The sequence below is a fragment of the Ylistrum balloti genome, unplaced genomic scaffold (assembly GCF_031769215.1).
Source record: "Ylistrum balloti isolate Yb309-2 unplaced genomic scaffold, AGI_CSIRO_Ybal_v1 Utg371148, whole genome shotgun sequence".
Lineage (NCBI taxonomy): Eukaryota > Metazoa > Mollusca > Bivalvia > Pectinida > Pectinidae > Ylistrum > Ylistrum balloti.
Genome location: NW_026782629.1, coordinates 114047 through 135093, shown reverse-complemented (window position 1 = coordinate 135093; position 21047 = coordinate 114047). Strand labels below are relative to the sequence as shown.

The following is a 21047-nucleotide window of genomic DNA, read 5'->3' as shown; positions in this document are numbered from 1 at the left end:
TCCAAACAAATAACGATGATATTTTTAAAATACCCATAGGTAACGGAAAGGTATTTTTTCTTAAATATGCAAATGAATATTGACTTGGAAGCAATCAGCTGTGATATCAACCGTAAACGATAAAGATGGAAAAGTTCATAATCAAATGTCGACGGAAGACAATGTTTGTGTCTGGCAGGGCGATATATTATTCATATTTAATTGTCTTCATCTTACTTTTGAAACCAATCAGTTATTCAAACGTGTGTGTTTCCATACCGGTAACACAGTATAACCACAAGTCAGTAAGCATGACTGGTTCAGCACCACTGTTTGTGGGTATTGCAAGAGGCCTACCAATGTTTGAAGGCTATTCGAAAAAAGAATTTCATCAGAATTTCATTATGGGAAAAAGTATGAATACTTTGCAATTGGAGTATTCATTTTTATCAAGAAATATAGATGTTTTGCAATAATCAGATTAAAAATAGATCTCAGACGCATTGCTTACACATTCAATAACAACTTTACTATAACAACACTGCAAGCTGCACAGATACCAACTGTATATTATCATGAAATTTACGATAACGAATTATTTAACAGAAATATACCATAAAATAAGTGTAATATGACTGGAAGGTTATTATGATGAACTCCATTCAAGTAGATGCATTTCGTTAAGTAATAGTGTACAATATTATCAGTTCAGAGTGTTATCAGTTTGACTTAATACAATATATTTTCTATGTGAATTAATTTTGATTGTTCATATCCACCTATTGTAAATCGAATTATCAGTACATATTTATCAATATCTGAAATGTTTGATATACATATCACTTTGTACTTACCGACATGGCTCCGTCATATTCTACAGTGTTGGTAGGATTTGCCGCGGAAACATTGTAACCAGCACATCCCTGCTTCAATTACCACAGTCAGCGAATACCAGAGCGCGCAATAATGGCAAGTCACTGATCATTGTGTCCATTCACCAACGACACAATAGATAATATACAAACAAGGTGTAAACCATCTAGCAGCTCACGTGACAACCAGTAGACTAGAAACGATTGAAATGCCAATTTTTGATATTTTTAACGTTGAGATAAAGAAAGTACACAGTGTCATATTAGGGTCGATATGGCTACAATACACTACCCACGACGTCTACTCTCATCACGGTACTGTAATAAAGTACTGTAAGTTGGGCTGTGTGGAGCGTGATCTTAGAGTTACAAGTTAATGTGACGCCTCGCTAGCAACAAGAACTGTGGAAAGGTACGTCGGAGCCAGCGGGCATGCCAAGACAATATGGACAGAAGCTAATTTCTGATTGAAAGCAGTAATCAATTAAATTACTTCCTCGTGTACATGTAATAGCAAACACATATCGAGAAGCAATATATTTTGTCCGATATTGTGATACTCCAATTTATTCTTTGGTATTTTATTCTTGATATCAGTGTTCCATATTACAAAACATATATGCTTTTATAGTGCTGAAAATGAGAGTAAGATTAAGTTTGGTAACCGTAGTTCAACCTAGTATTAACATCGGTTTACACAAAGAGATAAAATACATGCTAAAACTACTGGTCCTGTGATTACTCTGCAGGTATAAACGGCATCAAGTTTATAGCTTAATGAAAGCATGATGTCTTGATTCATGAGAATGTTTAATAGTTTAATATACTATCTATTAAAGCAAGCTTACGACTGCTACACTATTTGTATTATAAGATATATTTATCACAGACGCTCCTGTGTATGCCATGTCAAACAAATAACATGAACATAGATATGAACGAGACAATGTACGCACAGTGAGCTGCGAGATGTATGTTAATGAAGATATTTCCACTAAATTGGAATTAACCAATGTGTTGTGTTTCTTTAAATGTCCATGATAATCTTTTTATGCGGTCCCAGTAAACATTTGTTTATTCAATACGTCAATATTGCAAGCTCAACAACTGAATCGAAATCAAATGTGATATGATATAGAAACGACGTTACATCATGAATAAATATGGTAAAACAAAATGAATGCTTCCGTTAAGTTTTCTCCTCTACATTTTGATTTTCAAAACCAATTTGGGTTATGTGATAAGAATTATCATGCTCTGCTATAATATTTAATGATAAAAAACTCTTAAACCTTTTTCATATTTTTTCTAATGTGAAGTCATTTTTGATTCATTATTTATGAGGTATGAGTTTGAAATAAAGAACACATGCTAAATAAGTGACAGATATATTGATTTGTTTTACGCATTGCGTTTGTGATAAACCAAGCAATACTATATGTTGTTTTGTAAAGGTAGTAGTATTGTGAAGGCCGTATATATTGATAGTGTTGTACCATGTAATTACATTACAGCATCAAAAAATAAGGATATTTAACTTTTTTTATAACAAAAATTATTCATGACTCGACTTGTTTCGACCTTGTTTCTCTTTGATTAATCTTCATCATAAATTGATTCTTTGCTCATATTTGGAACAGCTCATTCGGATTTATTAATGATAGGTGTGTCTTCACCTTTTCCTTAACCTTACAATTCTTCATCCTTCTTTAAACAGTTTGCATGTGAATGAAAACAAGACGGAGTCCATAAGAACAACAGTATTAGACAAAAATCGGTACACTGTATTTCATATATCTCATGATCATGAGACCACGCCTATAATGCAATTTGTTTTCATAAAAAAATATCGGAATACAGATTACATAAATGTATATAATTCATTATTTGGCTATGCATTAACTAATTCTAAATTTGCATCGAAATGTGCTATTTGCTTTTGAGCCTTTTTGTATAATGATGAACGTAATTGTTGATCCTACATGGTGTGACGTCGTATTGAATAAAGACACAAATTCCCTTGTGGTTTCCGCTATTGTTAACGATAATATGAAGGCGTTTCCAAACAATAGCCGTTCTTCTTTTGGTCACAGTATTTTTTTCTAATCTTTCATATATTACCCATATATTGCCCCACCATCACAACAAATTAAAAAAGGGGGATAAAGATGAAGTATTTGTTGTTATTTTGAATTAATATACGTAATTGACATATATGATACCAATAACAGGTTGCATGTATAATGTAACATGTTTTACGAAATCTGTATTTACTGTAGTTCATGCAGAAAACTAATATATTCTCGGGTAAAATAGCTGCATACGCACCACTTATTTTGAACAACAAACACGAAAATGTTCCTAACACATCAAAGTGACCCTAGTGTATACTACATGTCAAATGGTTTCTCCCTTCACCTGTTCTTCTCCTGTCTGATTCTGCCTAAGTATGGGGGCTGACAGATTCTTCAATAGCGTATTCCGTTATTATAGCTTGTTGCGAGCCACTGCGCCATTCATGCCATTGGGGACCTTATGTTCTATCGTTTAACGTCACGACAACGTCTGCGTGATTCCTAGACGTTGCACAGCCTAAATCGTTTTAAATATTTGAATCGGTCGTAACAATTTAGCCACTTCCATATCTTATGTTTTGTTGCATGCTAAAATAGTTTGTATTTTTATAATCATCCATAGAACATTGTAGGTCATTATTATCATATATTACAATCAATAAAGTTAAATTACTATTGCTAGTGTTCCAATTCTGTGGTCCACGTATCAATTTGCTTAATAACACGGTACAATACAGCAAATATTGATTTAATAATCCCTCACTTTACACTGATTTGACTAATCACAGACTTACTTCTATCAGTGAAAACATGTTTTCGTGACGATTTTTTCAACTCACTTTCACTTCACTTGAGAGTACTGTAATAATTCAAACCAAAGCAATTGGGGTAATTGCAGATCGGATGTAGTTTATCCCTGGTATTCTGTTAAGGAAATATCAGAGTGTCTAATAAAAAGGTTTACTTTATATTTCCTGGCATGATCGTACGTGAAGGAGCAAAACACCATTATTGTATTAACACCTCCTACCGCCCCCTCCCTTTTCATGGATTATGCTTTACCGTCTATAACACCAAGGCAACTTAACACTGGCAACTTAACACAGATAGGTATACTGACTCCATTGCAACGCTAAGGATCTTGATTTTTTCTTTTTTGATGTTACTTCTCATGTCTGTTTTCAACTGTCTTTGTTGTTACAAGGACGTAAAACCTTAAAGCAATTATTAACTCTTTGAATGTTTTATAAAATTTTATGAGAGAATGTTTGTAATAGTATACGTATGTTTGGAACATCGTGTTCGTTATATGGCGCACTAGATATCATAAATGAATATTTGCATATCAACGCCTGCTCAGAAATAAAAACTAAAATTGACACGATATTGATATTCAAATTCAAGGATAATCAAATCGATGATTTTGTTGTTGTTGTTGAATATGACCATAGAGATGAGTATTATGTGAGAATTATTGTCACGTCACAACAATGCAGAACTAGAAAATGATTCTGGTTACAATTACATCGACAGTAATTATTTCATGTAAATACAACTGTTTCATGTTGCAATATCGCAAAGTTGACTTGAGTGTTCTCATTCAGAGCCATTGAATATTTTTGCTTGTTACGACGAAAGAATGATTTATTTTACAGTAGTAAACTGACAGTGGAGAACATGTGCTGCCGTTGATATTGATATGGCTAGGCGCCACCTTAGCCTCTAACAGCTGTGAGAGTACAGACGCCTCGAGACACTTCAGATTCGATCACCTTCAGATATTTACTGGTAGCCTGGCTCTGGTACCTGTCATCGTCTCATCTACTTGTGTGATATAACTAGGAATATTACTGTGCCAGTATAACATATCAAAACAGCATTGATTTTTAGCGTGAATAGAAACACATATATCAAAATATTATCAGTTTGTGAAATACTGTACGAAAGAGTAACAGTTTTTTAGTCGATTGTCAGAACAGGAGATGATGTTTGATCTACATTAGGCCCGCGAACATCTACATTAATAATGGAAATGCATGATAATTGGGTGAATCGGCTGCCAATATACGTAAGTCAGTGTGTTTAGAACAACTTCCTAATGAAACAAGCACTATTATATTCAACAATAAAATAATGGTTAGTTAAGCGATCAACTATGATTATAAAACACGTGATAAACGCATATTTGTCATTTGAATACATAGCATGTCAGAGTTAAAGCTGTACCCGGAAGGAACATTTGCTGAACTACATTCCCATTATATTTCTATATATAAGACAGTCGTCATTTAGTATAAGTCTATCATAGCTGTCATCTTTATATCCAGTGATGCTTAGAAAATACCTTCTATCTACATTACATAAAAAAACTACCAGACATTTTCAAACCAATTGTATTTTCTAAATAGGATACAATGTCGTATGTTTATGAATCTAACTTTACAGTCGTTGACTAAACCATGTCATGTCCGTAAATTCATAATTGTACCGGGCAGAAAATATTCAGGTACATGATACATAATACAATGTGTAAATGAAGTGGAATTAACCATTGCACATTCAACTATCGCTCTGATGTATCGGGATATTGCTCCAAACGTTTGTAAAACAACACACAAGAACCTTTAAATACAAAGTGGTTTGACGTGTTAACGCCTAAATCGACCAAAATGTGACCAACAACGAACTTAAAGGAGGAATTTTATGTTTCGATGAATTCGGAAAGGTGAGCAATGAGATATAACTATATACCTATTATCAGAAAAAATATCAGATGTAACTTAAATCCTATCCTTGGAAACTGGTACGAGCGTGTACTGATACCGAAAATCAAACGGCACCAAAATGATAAGTGCTTATGCTTTCAACGCTGAATTTAGCAATAAAATATTGATGAGTTCTTCATCGGTGGCAGTAACACAGATGGTAAGACATTACTCTAACGTTAGTCAAATTTTCATTGGGTCGTGCGTTCGATCTCAGCTACTGATACCGTGATGTTATCTTGTTTTCAATACACATTTTAATGAACTAATTCTAGTGGCGAGTGTTTTTTTTTAATTCAATAATTTATATTCAGATGCATTACGGCAACTACTGGCCAACTATCTTTGGTGACAGCCCATGAATTACATGATAGGGGTAGTGACATATAGTCCTATTAGAAAATGTTGGGGACAATGCTCATTGTATCTACAGGATTGCAAGGTCACAGACAAAGGAGTAATCCGGCCACTGAATTTATCTTTTGTTTTGCTTTTTCTTGTACATTTCCCAGCAATATTATGACAAGGTGACTCCGAAAGCACGTTGACGTGTCGACATTAGTCATGTATTTTTAGACCGACCTAGCCGTTGAACTCTAGGTCGTTTCTCCAGTAGACCCAAACAATGATCAACACTGCATTATAAAGAGGGCCTCATCACTATTGGGTCTTAGATTTGAAGCCTAAGAGACACGAGGAATCCTTGCTATCTGTAATGTTACATTCCACAATCAGGTCTTGTCCTCTTATACAGTCTGAAGTCAGGTGAAGTATATCATTCAAGATATGTTTAATGTAACAACAATGTCAGGCTCTACTCTCGATATGTTGCTGCTGTTAACAACAAGGTCTAGTAATGCAGTCAGCTATCATCGTTAGGTGGGGTCGAACGATAAACAGTCCAAGCATGCTATGGTACTCACATAAAAAGGTCATGTTAGAAATGAAATAACTCCGAATAGTTCACTTCAGCAAAAAATAGGCGTTGTGTCATAGTGAAATATTCTACCTAGGAATGATGTTATGGTAATCCAACTATGTTGGGTGATGATATGGTAATCTAACTATGTCAGGTGATGATATGGTATACAAACTATACTAGGTGATGATATGGTAATTAGTATATACTATAGAAACGGTGCTGCAGGAGAAGACATATACACAAGAGGTATTTCGCTGAACAATCAGCGCCGATAGACTGCAAAATCAAGCAATTCAAATCGCCTAAAGGAACTACAAAGAAGGTAAATGTGTCATGACATTTTCGCCTAGCAGTAAATCCGGCAAAAAACAATATCGATAACCCGTTGTTCGTGAAAATGTCTATTTTCTTAATCTATCGCCCTGTCCATAGCAAGACGTATTGCGAGGTAGGGTATCCTTGTAGTAACTGGTAGCTGCTTCAATGAACGGCATATGGAAGGCCCGTCGCATGCTGTCAAATACAAATATCTTGCCCAATGCAACTACCACGACAGCATTGAACGTTCGTGATCTCATCTTCCTGAAATAAACAAAAACTATTCCGAGCAGGGATCAAACGTACGTGCACACTGCATATCTCCACATGAGGTTGAATAAGTCGATGGTCTATCCACAGAGCTATTGCAGACCCAATAACGTTAGAAGTTAAAAATATGTGGGAGATAAAGAAGCATCATGTCAGGGTGCCATGCTACAATAATAGCGTTTCCTTCAACAAATAAACACTCGTTTTACTGTACGCTTATGTGAAACAACATATATATGTGACACAGTGATGCAGTAATTAAACACGTTAGCCGTCATGCTAGTTACAGTTACCAAGGTGCGCTGGTTAAAAAAGACAAATTAAACGCAAGCTGAATTGCTACAGTAGAATTCCTATGTTCGGTTAAATACTTCTTTAACTATCCTCGGTAAACATGACACGGCAGTAACGGGATTAATGTTTCAATTAAAAATCCTAACAATGTTGAACAAGACAGTAGGCAGCTACAAGTATAAAAAATTGCTTTTTCTAATACCAAATATGGAGATAATATTAATCTCTCTTTTAATCAGTTTTTGTTATTATTCTGGATACTAGAAAGTTCAGTCCATCTGTTTGTTTCTATCAGTAGTGAATTTTACACGAAAGACTATACATTAAACACATGTATGGATAAATAAAGACTATGGTTGGTTCAAGCATAAATCTTAAAAAAAGAACTGCTCAATTTTTTCTATATAGTTGATAGATGTGTGGACTTTATTTTAATTATTATTTTTTATTAAAAACATATGATATATATAACTGCAAAATAATAGAAGTGTGTTAAAGTTCATCGATGGTTAAACAGACATTTGATGATGTAATTTAGCTCACTTGACCTTTTAGATTTCAGATATTGCAATTGTATTGTCGCCTTATTTCCCCACGAATGTCTCTTAATCCGTGAAGGCATGCGACCGTTTCCGTAACACTGCTGTCTCAAGATCTCAGGTCGAAATAAAAGTCCACGTCCTGAGGGTTCATTGCTACCACGCAAATATCGAACGCCCCCGGAGAACAACAAGACGCGTCTTATGGGGGTGCATGACATTTGATAATATGGCATGAATGTGAAATGAACGAGATCTGATGCCTTTGTGTATGTCACCGACGCCCTCCAATCTTTCAAAACAAACAAAGCAGATTTTATATTTCCTACGCTATATTATTCAGTTTTTTGTGTGTGTAAACTTTTATCACATATTAGTAACATATTCATTATGTTTGTACAATACATCATTGAGATTCTAGACACAAATTTGGATGAAGTAAATTGACTCGTTTATCATTTCTCTGAAATATATGATGTTTGATGTGTTCGCTGTACGTTTTTATACCTAGTAGTGTCGTCACTACTGCTTCACCTCGCCGTAAATATACATGACAATCGTCACGATACAGAGTTTTATGCGATGTGGGCTGCTAACGACTATGGGGAACTTGTACGGTCGTCAAATTACCTCAATGCGAGATATTCTATTTATTTGAGCGATATGTAGCTGCACGTGTTTGATAGTCCTTAGTATTCTTCGATATTCTGTTGTTGTATACCTCGTTCTCATTTAGGAACGCGATATTTAAAAAAAAAACAACATATCCAGTTTTCCCTTCTTTGGAGTTCCATATATATGGATCGCGGGTTTGGTATTCGTTTCAGTTCCCTGTGAAGCAGAAGACGTTTACCCTTCCGGAACACCCAGTCTTACTTATATCTTCTTTTGTTCATATTTGCCAATATTACATAGAAGTTCTGTTTGATATGTTGATATCTATTGTTTAAAACCAGTTACAATACTGTCAACGACAAACTATACTATGTAATGTGAAGACACTGATAAGCATTTGAATCTAAAATAGGATAAAAAGGGACGAATTTGCTGTCAATTAATGTATTCTATTTACCCTCAGATAGGCTATAACAAGTATTGGGGAAAGGATGTCAATTACACACTATACATATAGTCATTTGATTAGATCAAATTTTCCCGTCTTGAAGCAATTCTGTTTATTTTATGGAAAAAAAATAAATACCAACATGTCACATAAGTTTTAACGTAGACATCGGAGAAATGAAATAATATATTTTAACAAATGGCTACATCTCTATCTGTTGGTAAGTTTTTTTTTCAGTTGTTCGCTGACATTTACCGCAGTTATCAAAATAATATCATTACCAAACACTTAAATATCGAATCAACTGCAACATCTATACACCATCGCATAATGAAGTAAATATGTAAAAATGGACAATTCTCGATAGGGAAAATGAAATCTCGCTCATCATACAACTTGAGTGGAAAGCAACAACTGTAAGGTATATTATATAGAAGATATAATTGAGCTATTATAATCAATGTATATATAACGCTGTATTTAAAATGAAGTTCTTTGTTCCCCGTTCTAATTAGATCATCGCATCCACATCAGACTCTACCAGAATGTTTCCCGCAAGAAATACAATCGTTCTCAGGAGTTCATCTTCTGTGAAACATCTCGAAACATTTTAGTTCACGACCGTACTCTGATATCATCGTTCGCATTACTTGGAAAAAGTTTCTATCTGTTTGAGATGTGATATCGTCTTTCACAGTGTGGTGATGTCCAGTACTCTAACAGAAGAAATAGTAATCAAGAGTTGATCGAAATCTCTATTGATTTTTTGTTTAAATCCACATTTCCTTCAGAGCGCTTTTAAGGTACGCAGCTTAGCAATAGGACAATAACAAATGTTAACATAATGTTTATATATACTGTCATGATTTAACGTGACGTTAATGATTAAAAGTCTTTAAACAATATAAAAACAACATCAATATGCTAAGGAGATAAAAGAATAGAACGTAAAGAATAATTTAAGTATACAGCAAAGTATAAACAAAGGTGTATGTTATAAAGGTAAGTCATTTATCTGGATTTATCACGGATATCTATTCTACGATAGTAAATAACGGCTACAATAAGCAGAGTTATCATCTCCTTTAGAAGGATTAAAAGCTCTGACAAGGAAGTGTTAATTGTTCAGAGATTTTTGTATTTTTGTGATGTCTAGAGCGAAATAGGGCGAGAAGAGCGTTGGCTTGTTTTATGTTATAACAGGTTCCCTAAACATTGGCACATTCTTGCGATATCGATTCGGGATTCTAAGGAACAAATAAAGAGAAGAAGTATATGTAGCACTATGGAATCATGACTTGAACAGAACGTTGATATTATCCTTCAAAGAATGGATACCAGCAATCCCAGAATGATTCTCAGCCACAGACCATTTATGTTTTATTTCAAAGAGATGGCGATCTGAAAGAATACCATTCCTCAGAATACGTGCATTAAGCATTGTAGTCTCCGTTCAATACATTTGAATACGGGAACACATTATGCTGACGTGTGAGATTTTTCAGATATAATTTGATTTGGTTTGAATTGTTTAAATCACATGAAGGATGTCGCCATATTTTTTTATAATTTAATCAAATGAACTGCAGATCTGTTTTTAATTTCCTTTGGTCTCAGATGATACAACTATAAAATGCGACGCAGACAGCATATAAAGATGGGATATTATATGATTGTTTTATTAGTAGTATTGAATTATCAACAAGGGAACTGTATTATAGAGAAAACTGCTATCGCTGATATTTGCTACGGATAACTTCTTTCTCATAGTACATGTTTTTCAATGGCGGAAAATTGGAAAGCTATCCAATTTGAAGTTATTCTATCGCACATTCTTCGATTGGCTATGGAGCTGAATATTATGACAATAGTCAGATATTTAAACGATCATTTAAAACACATGCTTAGGTTATTTAAGTTTTCTTTATTTTTCTGCTTTCACGTCAGACTTGCTAATTGTATTGACTTTTTATTGTCACGAGATCTGAAGGAAAATGTGGTGATGATATTTCTGATCTCAAGTTATACATTTTTTATCATTTTCGTGAGATTTTATTTTCTTGTCTCTTCGCGAGTAGGCTCCGTCGCGAAGCGAATGAACACGCGAATATTGAATCCATAGGTGCTTCGAGAAATAGCGCATGCTCGAAAATTTAGGCCAAACTATGATATTGTTTCTAACGCTTCTTAATAACCAGGTCACGTAGGAAAAGGAAACGTAACTTGCCATCCATGAATTAACAAAGTGAGGTGAAATTCCCATGTCACTATCATTTACACCACAAAAATGTTAGATATAACAACCTTGATGTTTTCCCGAGTTTTTCATTCCCGTAAGGATTCACACATTTCTTTTCTGACAAAGCGTAATAAGATCGATGATAGTTATCCCGAAAGCTCGCCACTGAGAATAGCAGGATAGTTTGACAAAAGAAATGTATTATTGTACTTCCTGGTTAAGTTAGGGTAAACGCGTTATAGGGGACCATCAGTGAATTCCTACAGGCTCCATATAAGCTGTTTCCGTGATTATTTGATATTATTATATCACTACAGATGTAAATATGTATTTAAAGATCATCTAAACATGTAAGTGATGGTTCCATTGTTGTCTACCTTGTTTTGATTTGGGAACGTGACATTACTTTGTTGGATTGACCAATATATTGATAACAGGTGTCGTTTTTGAAAAAGAAGACTCTTATCCTTCCAGAACACCTGGTCTTATTTTCTTATTTTTCAGGAATGTAAAGATTTATATAGCCTTTGTTCCATTAGATTAAGATTCTAATGACATATCGATATTTTCTTACTTTTTTTCTTAAATGAAAACATTTGATCTGAAATGTTTACAATATTAATTATTATCTCCAATAGCTATTCGAAGTATCCAAGTAGAGGTTTTAGTATGGTTGCTAAACTCAGGCTCAGCCTTGTTATACAACGAAGACATTTGGCTTAGCGATTTGGTCGGGGAGGGGGGAGGGGGTTCACGAAAATTATATGAATTTAAAACTACACTTTCACTAAACATACTCCTGGGTAACATACACAAGTGATCAGTGTGTATGCGTTATCTCTCAATAATTACTAATTGATTCTTGCCTTTCACCAGCTTCCCGATTAATAATTTACATGCATGTTATATATCAATCCTATGACATTTGCGATTGGTTGTTCCTCAGTATTTGGGAACATATGCACGAGACGTTAAGCTTGTATGGCACATTATGTCAGATTGATGGCATATACCATTAATGTACTGCAAATGAAGAAAAAAAAACAATTAAAGTAAACGTTATAAATAAAAAACATATGGTGTCAAGAAACACGTTGTCTACCATTATACTACAGAAAAATGTGATTGTATATTTTGTGCTGACATCAACGTCGCTTGATTGTTTGAAAATCATATTTTCTCAGTCCATTTAGAAAAGGCATCCTGATATTTTTTTACTTCTAATCTCGTCTTCGCTGTCTCCAGGGTGAGTGCTGAATTGTAACAGAGGCTTACGTGGCTGGCCACTGTAGTGCTTAATGCTGTCTGGCCTGTACCTCGAGAACCAAGTAGTGCGATGATGCTGTGTGTATACAAGAGAGTTATTAAGCAATTGATGGTCACACAACAGATATATTACATTCAAAAAGTACATCTGATCAATGGTAGCCGTCACACAGCCACGTGTTTTAGCGTAAAATGTATTGAAAAGGGTTTTACAGGCAACATATCTCTATTTGTGCCCTCATGGCGTGTTAAGTTGGACAATTATCACATGTAAAGTCTGGGTCATGACCGATAAAAAGTGTGTTTTGCACAGTATTGAAAAAAAAACAAACACATAAACAAACAAAAATGTTGCTTTGATAACATTAGATTTTCACTTACACTTGTGTCAAATGTTGGCCGGTAATAACGGTTATGTGGACACACTTTTAGACAGACTCCAAAATACTTCACCGTGGTTTCCCTTTAAGACAGACTCCAAAATACTTCACCTTGATGTCCCTTTAAGACAGACTCCAAAATACTTAACCGCGGTTTCCCTTTAAGACAGACTCCAAAATACTTAACCGTGATGTCCCTTTGAGACAGACCCCAAAATACTCAACCGTGATGTCCCTTGAAGACAGATTCTAAAATCCAAAATACTTCACCGCGGTTTCCCTTTAAGATAGATTGCAAAATACTTCACCGCGGTTTCCCTTTAAGACAGACTCCAAAATACTTAACCGTGATGTCCCTTTGAGACAGACCCCAAAATACTCAACCGTGATGTCCCTTTAAGACAGATTCTAAAATCCAAAATACTTCACCGCGGTTTCCCTTTAAGATAGGTTGCAAAATACTTCACCACGGTTTCCCTTTAAGACAGACTCCAAAATACTTCACCTTAATGTCCCTTTAAGACAGACTCCAAAATACTTCACCGCGGTTTCCCTTTAAGACAGACTCCAAAATACTTCACCGCGGTTTCCCTTTAAGACAGACTCCAAAATACTTAACCGTGATATCCCTTTGAGACAGACCCAAAAATACTTAACCGTGATGTCCCTTTAAGACAGATTCTAAAATCCAAAATATTTTTCACCGCGGTTTCCCTTTAAGACAGACTCCAAAATACTTCACCGCGGTTTCCCTTTAAGACAGACTCCAAAATACTTAACCGTGATGTCCCTTTGAGACAGACCCAAAAATACTTAACCGTGATGTCCCTTTAAGACAGATTCTAAAATCCAAAATACTTCACCGCGGTTTCCCTTTAAGACAGACTCCAAAATACTTCACCGTGGTGTCCCTTTAAGACAGACTCCAAAATACTTCACCGCGGTTTCCCTTTAAGACAGACTCCAAAATACTTAACCGTGATGTCCCTTTGAGACAGACCCCAAAATACTTAACCGTGATGTCCCTTTAAGACAGATTCTAAAATCCAAAATACTTCACCGCGGTTTCCCTTTAAGACAGATTGCAAAATACTTCACCGCGGTTTCCCTTTAAGACAGACTCCAAAATACTAACCGTGATGTCCCTTTAAGGCAGACTCCAAAATACTTAACCGTGATGTCCCTTTGAGACAGACCCCAAAATACTTAACCGTGATGTCCCTTTGAGACAGATTCCAAACTCCAAAATACTTCACCGCGGTTTCCTTTAAGACAAACTCCAAAATACTTCACCGTAAGGTCCCTTTAAGACAGACTCCAAAATACTTCACCGTAAGGTACATTTAAGACAGATTCCAAAATACTTCCAATTGCAATTATACAATCAGAATAAATTAACGTCCAAGGTTACGGTAAGATATTTTTAGCTTTATTTCTGTTTCGAATTTGACTAGAAAATTGGGTTGGAGTAAATTCTACTGATCACCCGTTGGCCTATTTACATCAACAAAATCACCCACGCACGCATTCACAGCTATTTTATCACGTAACACGCAAAGCGTTGTCTTAATGCAGATTAATTCACTTCAAATACTGTGTTCATAACGAGTGACAGAGTAAAAGATACATTTATGGTGTTTCAAATTTCGAACGCCGTACATATCACAGCGAAAAAACGTATATTTAAACTGCGTGTAATGTCGTTTTTATTTACAATTTGATGCAGTAGTGCTGCACCCACACAAATAGCTATATATCCATATCAGAAATGTCGTCAGGCGCTGTTCCTCACACTGAATAGTTCAAAGCTGTCAATATCGTAAATGAGATATTCTGGTTGTCTCTGGTGTTTTTCAAACTGTGCTACAAATATTTTTGTGTTTGTGATGCGATGACGTCACTTGTTACGAATTTAACTAATTGACCACACTCCCTTCAAATTCCCGCTTTATGTTCAGTTTTACATATCCCTTGTCCAGGTGAAAGGCTTTACATTTTAATCATTGTTTGTCGTGTGGATTTAGAAATCCGCCCGTCACGAAAATGTCGTAGCATCCATAGTTTAATTTAACAACTATCGTAATCTTTAGTAACACATCGAAAATTCAATATTTACGATTTGCTTTGAAAACGTAGCTATTTTGTCACTTGTATATATATATATATATATATATATATATGTTCTTCTCTGTACAAATATTTCAGATATTGTAATATCATTTTGTGGTATGCTAACACAGAAGTGAAAATACCGTTGCTGCTAAGTATGTACATCTGGATCACATCATTTCAATTTCTGTATAAAATGGCGATGGTATATTTCGCAGAAAGACTTTCATATAACAATTTACGACATAAATGCGTTGCTATTCAATGAATATACCCATGTCTCCTTTTTGCTTATTAGATAATCAAATGACGTCATAGATTCAAAGACGGCTTTGTCACGTGACAATGAAAACCATAGATATAGAGCGGACATGATTTCGAGTTTTTAAAAATAAATGCCTGGAAAACGCATCCTGTGATAAAAAGATTTCATTTGCTTTTATTCGATATGTGATTTATGAAACTCGTCACGAATTTTTCATTTTATCTTACCAATGACTCCATAAAATGATAAAAAAAATCTTTTTCATAAATTCACGAGTCAAATGGAAACTCGTGCAAGGTCCTATATCTGTCTACTCTAATAAATCGGACGAACACGATCTTTTGATTATATTTTTTATCATGGCCTATTTTCAAAACAGAAACAATTCTGAAGAAATGTTGCCGATTAATTCTATCAGCCCGGCTAAGTAGGAGCATTTTAAGTCTCTTTTGTTATCCCATTGACTATATATACACTTTTCATACCTTTGTTGAAGATCATTTAATACACATGCGACCAATTAATCAAGATATGACACTTCTTCATTTTAAAGTATGGAAATGCCTTTTGGTGCAAAACATTATTTCAATGTTTGGAAATCTGAAAATTTTAATTTAATCCTGTTTAGTTTAATCTATTTGATGAATTGATAGTTGCATTTAGTCCAGGGGAGACAATTGTGTATCATTAATTTAACATCATTTAGATGTTTAGGAAAGCGAAAAATGTCATTCAAATTGTAAATGAAATCAATATATGCTGAACAGATATTCAGACTCAGTCAAAGGGAGACAATCGTGTCTCAAAAAGTTTTATAGGGGCGATAAAAAAGTCAAGTAATTTCAGGATATAGTGCATGACAACTCTTTATATCCTTTAATCAGGTTTAATATGTTTATGTATTTATATGTGAATAACAAGCTTTTTATGAAGATTTCTCTTGGCTAATTTATGTTTAAATGCTAAATTTTGCCATGTACGGTTTAATTTCGAAAGAAATATGGTATGTGAGTAACCATAACAACGAAAACAAGGCCGAGTGTTTATTGTGAAAACGTTATAATATGCTATCAAATCTACTGTTAGGTTGTTATATACATATTCATGTTATTGAATCACCAGCAGAATTTTTTTCCTGTGTATACATTTTTTGAAAATTGTAGTGAAATCCTGGTGATTTTGTCTTCCTTGGTTGGAACTGACGTGACATGATACAGCTCTGTTCTAACTGTGAACCGATACAGACGACTGTACTACCTGTTGGTCAGCAGATGCGAGCTACCCTAGAGCGTTCAGTGTGTTATACACACTGAATTTTTCTACAAAATCAACGATTTAATACATCTGAAAAATACAGCTATGAAAATACATTACTAGAACAATAACCAATTAATAAACCTACACATTGTTGAAAATTTAGTTACACGTTAGCACCTTTATAAATCTTCATAAACACATTTCAATTTGGTTGTAAAAGTATATTTGACGCCATAAGATGATTGACAGCTCATGCTATTTACATTTGACCAAAACAACTTACTTTCATTTGCTGATATGTTTACTTGAATTTAGATGAAAGGTGTGTCTCTGGATACTGTTATTTGGTGGTTCATTTTTATTTATCTGGTTCCCAATTTGAGAACGTGACATTACTAGCTTGAATTGACAAAGATTTCTATCGCGAGTGATAAAGCAGAAGATATCTGCCCTTCCGATTTTATATTCTTAGTACCTTTTTTAATGTCTTGGTGTCAATGTCTTTTTTGTTACCAATCGCCTTAGTTTTGAATTTGAATTTAAATTTTAAGTTCTGTTTACCTGTCAGTATTTCGTTTCTGGTGTCTGTAAGATGTAGCTCCTATGCTTCACGTAAAAAGTATCTAATCCGTAATCAATACCATATATTGATGAAAATTCTGAATAAAAAGAAAATTAATAAAAAAAGAAGTATCTAATCCGTTCATTAAAGCTGTGGTTAATATCTATAACAATACTACGTGGTACAAACTTCGGCACATTTAAACATCATGACCAGTACAGATTTATAAATAGATGCAATCATTGAGATATTCTACACAAGCGATGTTAATATATGTGAAGATAATGATTTATTTATATCTCATTAATAGGAAAACAAATATGTCTTAAAAATGAGTGTCGATTATTTTTTTCTGACCAACGTGAATTGAGACATATTTTTGTTTTTTTCTAGATCCCCCGGTAAAACATGTCATCATGATAATATGGACAGTCCAGATATGAACAAACCGAAGCTCGTTTCCATGCGAGGAGAGATTTTATTACAAGTCAACACGTAAGGGAATGAGTGAATAGTAAAATTTTGTTTTAGGCTTCAATTTGGTGACCTGTGAATTGCTGCTTGAATATAACATAGACTATTACATGTAATATCGTAAAACACAAATGCCGATACATATATTAAATACTTGTTGTTTACTTATATGAATAGGAGACTCTATCAATGATACAGAGCTATATATAACATGACACGTACAAACAGAGGTCTGAATCATGAATAAACATTGCGAACCAAGCTGAGGTGAAATATCGATTATACAAGGTGAAATGCTATGTCTGTTTGATATATATAAGATGTATATGCACATCTTTTTTTCTAAATTTAAATCCGATTTATGACTTCTCGCATGTGATAGTGTATGTATTGCAAAGCTCATTCATGATGATACATTAATTAAGTTAGTAGTGTTTATTAAGAACAGACAGGTGCGCTTTCAAATAATGTCATAACATTGACCAGGACATAACTTATGATAGCACCGATAAGTGATCCTATCTGCGTTACGGCTCCACACCACATCAAGGCGGTCTTGCCTTCCTGTCTGAGGACTGAGGCAATCGACACTTTTGAGAACGTCATCAGGGATCCCATAACCACCCATGCCGATATCTGAAGAGAAATTGTATTAACAATATTTTATAAATTACCTGTCCGAAATAGTCCACTAATTAATTATTAGGTTAAGAGAGATTATCATGAAATAGAGACGAAAGAGACCAAATCACTAGACAATTCATAATCTTTTGTAATCAAATTAAACAATCCGTCTTGTTACACAAGCATCATTTGTAGACCATTGAACCATTAACAATACATACCATGAGTGGTGGACCGACAGGTTCATCATACATCCATGGTGTTGGACTTTGACTAGCCATCAGTATGATGTAAACTGATATGCCTGTTCCCATGGTAACGAAGGATGCGATAAGAATTGTAGATGTAACCGGAAGAAGAAGGGCCATGAAACATACTACAGGATTAGCAATTTTAGAGAGCGTCACTGTCAGGTGGTAGGCATCGTTTCCGTATGGTAAACAGGAATAAGACTGAATTCCAGATAGAATACCATTAGTGAGACTATTAATTACGGTGATGAGAGATAGATAGAATGCAATTTGTGCAGGACTTATATTATTTGACCGCTTCTTTACGGATGATTCTGCTTTGTTGTTGAATTCATAAAGTTCCGTTCCAGTGCAAGCTTTTTGTGTCAAATGTTCCTTTTTACAATAAGGGAGATAATTCAGCAGTGTGAACGCCAGCCCGCATACCAACATCATTCCACACAAAAAGAAACAGAAATACTCCACGGGAAATGATACATCTTGATAGATAGATTGTACATGATAACTGGAAATGTTTGTCGTTTCGTTTACAATAGATAGATTCTGACAGCTCACTTTGCCAACTCCTTGTCCGAGGGCTACTAAACTTGGCAATAGGCCACTGAGTCCTTCTCCGATATACAAAGCCGTCATGTAGTTAACATGAAATAATGCCATATACGGTAGAAATAGCACAGATGAAGTACAATCAACGACTGAAAGAGAAAAGTCTAGAGCAAATAAAGCAACACTGTGCTCTTCACCAAATACATAAGCTGTAGTATCCCAGAAAAAAGCTAACAGCACACAAGCTAGAGTCCCTATTAAAAGAATGCTGTATATTAAGATTTTTTCATTGACCTTGTTCTTGCAGCACAAGTATCCCAAAGTGACAAGGAGTGGACCAATGTTTGCCAGTTGGATTATCACTGTCAAGTACGACGGTAGTTTCCACCTTTCTGGTAAGTTTGGAACCATTATTGGTAATTCGACCCACAAACCATTGACCGCTACCCATGATCCCATACCGAACAATATCACAATGATGTACACGATAACATTGACCTTGCTGTCGCTGCAACAAGTAATTTTGACCATTTTGAAAGTCGTCTTCTTCGTCTGAAAACATAGAATAGTGCTATGAGTCACTAAGGTTCTAATAATGATTGAAGAATTGTTTTTTTATCTGTTTTTCTCACTTTCCTAGTATCTTTCAATTATCATTTCAAATTGGCAAAAACGGCTCTTTTCATTACATATTTAATTGCTGCTATTAGGTTTTATCCCCATTTATAATTCAGCTGGTTGATGTGGATTTGCTTTACGATACAGTTTACTGGAAAACACTTTCTTACAAATACGTTTCTTCATAAAATGGATTTAAGAGATTCATGTTAATGAAAGTTATAGCGAAGATTTATGGTCGATCTCATTATGAAATGTTCTGTTTATTTATGTGATATTAAGCAGGAAGTATTTGATGCTCGTTGGTTTGACAGTTGGTTCCGGTGATATATACCTTGTTCTCCTTTGAGAACGTGACATTACATGACCACGATTTACATGGCGGAAGTCGTCGATGAAGCAGAAGACGCTTACTTGGCAAAACAACTTATTTTTACTGATAACTACGATAATAAAGGAACAGTGAGGATTTATTTTCTTACGTGCTTTATACTCGAGGAGAGTAAAGATACTAAAATTTATCTTCATGTTCTCCCCATCGCAAGACCATTTCTGTAATGTCTGATTCTTTTCCGTTTGTGTTTGACCAAAACACTCATGCATATATAACTCTGGCCGGACGTTAAACTATGAACACAGTTACACAAGGTATACAACTTCTCAGAATTACTCAATGGAATCACTGTTAAATCAGATTAACTTACCGTTGATGGAGGATCTTACAATTCAGCAACAAATTAACGAGTTCATCCAATCTTATTCATATTATACATTCCTGTATCAGTCCCATTAAATTGTGTATATCCGGTTATCAGCGTTACTGTATATACCACAGTGTGTATAGTTGTCAATAGTTTTGCCCAGTGTTGTAGGTATGTGTCTGGGTTCACCGATTTATCACTGTTTAGATAACACGATTAAGATAAACTTTATGCAACTTAACTTGAACGGGATGTTATTAAATGACATGCCTGCTGAGAGAATTGATACTTCCGCTTAAGATTTACATCTGTAGTAACGAGAGAGAAAAACTGATCATTTTCTGATTTCCGATCTGGTGGGTATGTACGATGGGTATAGCCAACAAATTTCGTTAAAGACAAGATATCATCAACATCTTAAAGTAAAATGAAAGGATGTTTATGTCTTGTTTTGATCAGCTATTCGATGAATTCAATCTCATATAAAAACAAAAACAAGTCAGGTAAGAGAAAGCATAATTTAGTCCCATAGTCTGTTGGAAGATCTTACCATTAAACTCGTTGAAGCTTTTTTTCCACCAGAAATTGGATAATTTTATATGATGTCGTCCTTCATTAATTTCATCTTCAATATTTTTCACTTATTTTTGAATCGCTT

At 34.7% G+C, this 21047-nt stretch overlaps 1 protein-coding gene across 1 annotated transcript; it reads right to left on the bottom strand.

Moving 5' to 3' along the window:
- Positions 1–18087: 18087 nt before the first annotated feature.
- Positions 18088–19601, bottom strand: LOC132561113 (riboflavin transporter 2-like). The gene is made up of 2 exons (XM_060225844.1): positions 18495–19601; positions 18088–18285 (listed from the first exon to the last, which is right to left on the bottom strand). Exons 1-2 carry the CDS (start codon positions 19599–19601, stop codon positions 18088–18090), a joined length of 1305 nt encoding a protein of 434 aa, XP_060081827.1.
- Between the last annotated feature and the right edge of the window lie 1446 nt (positions 19602–21047).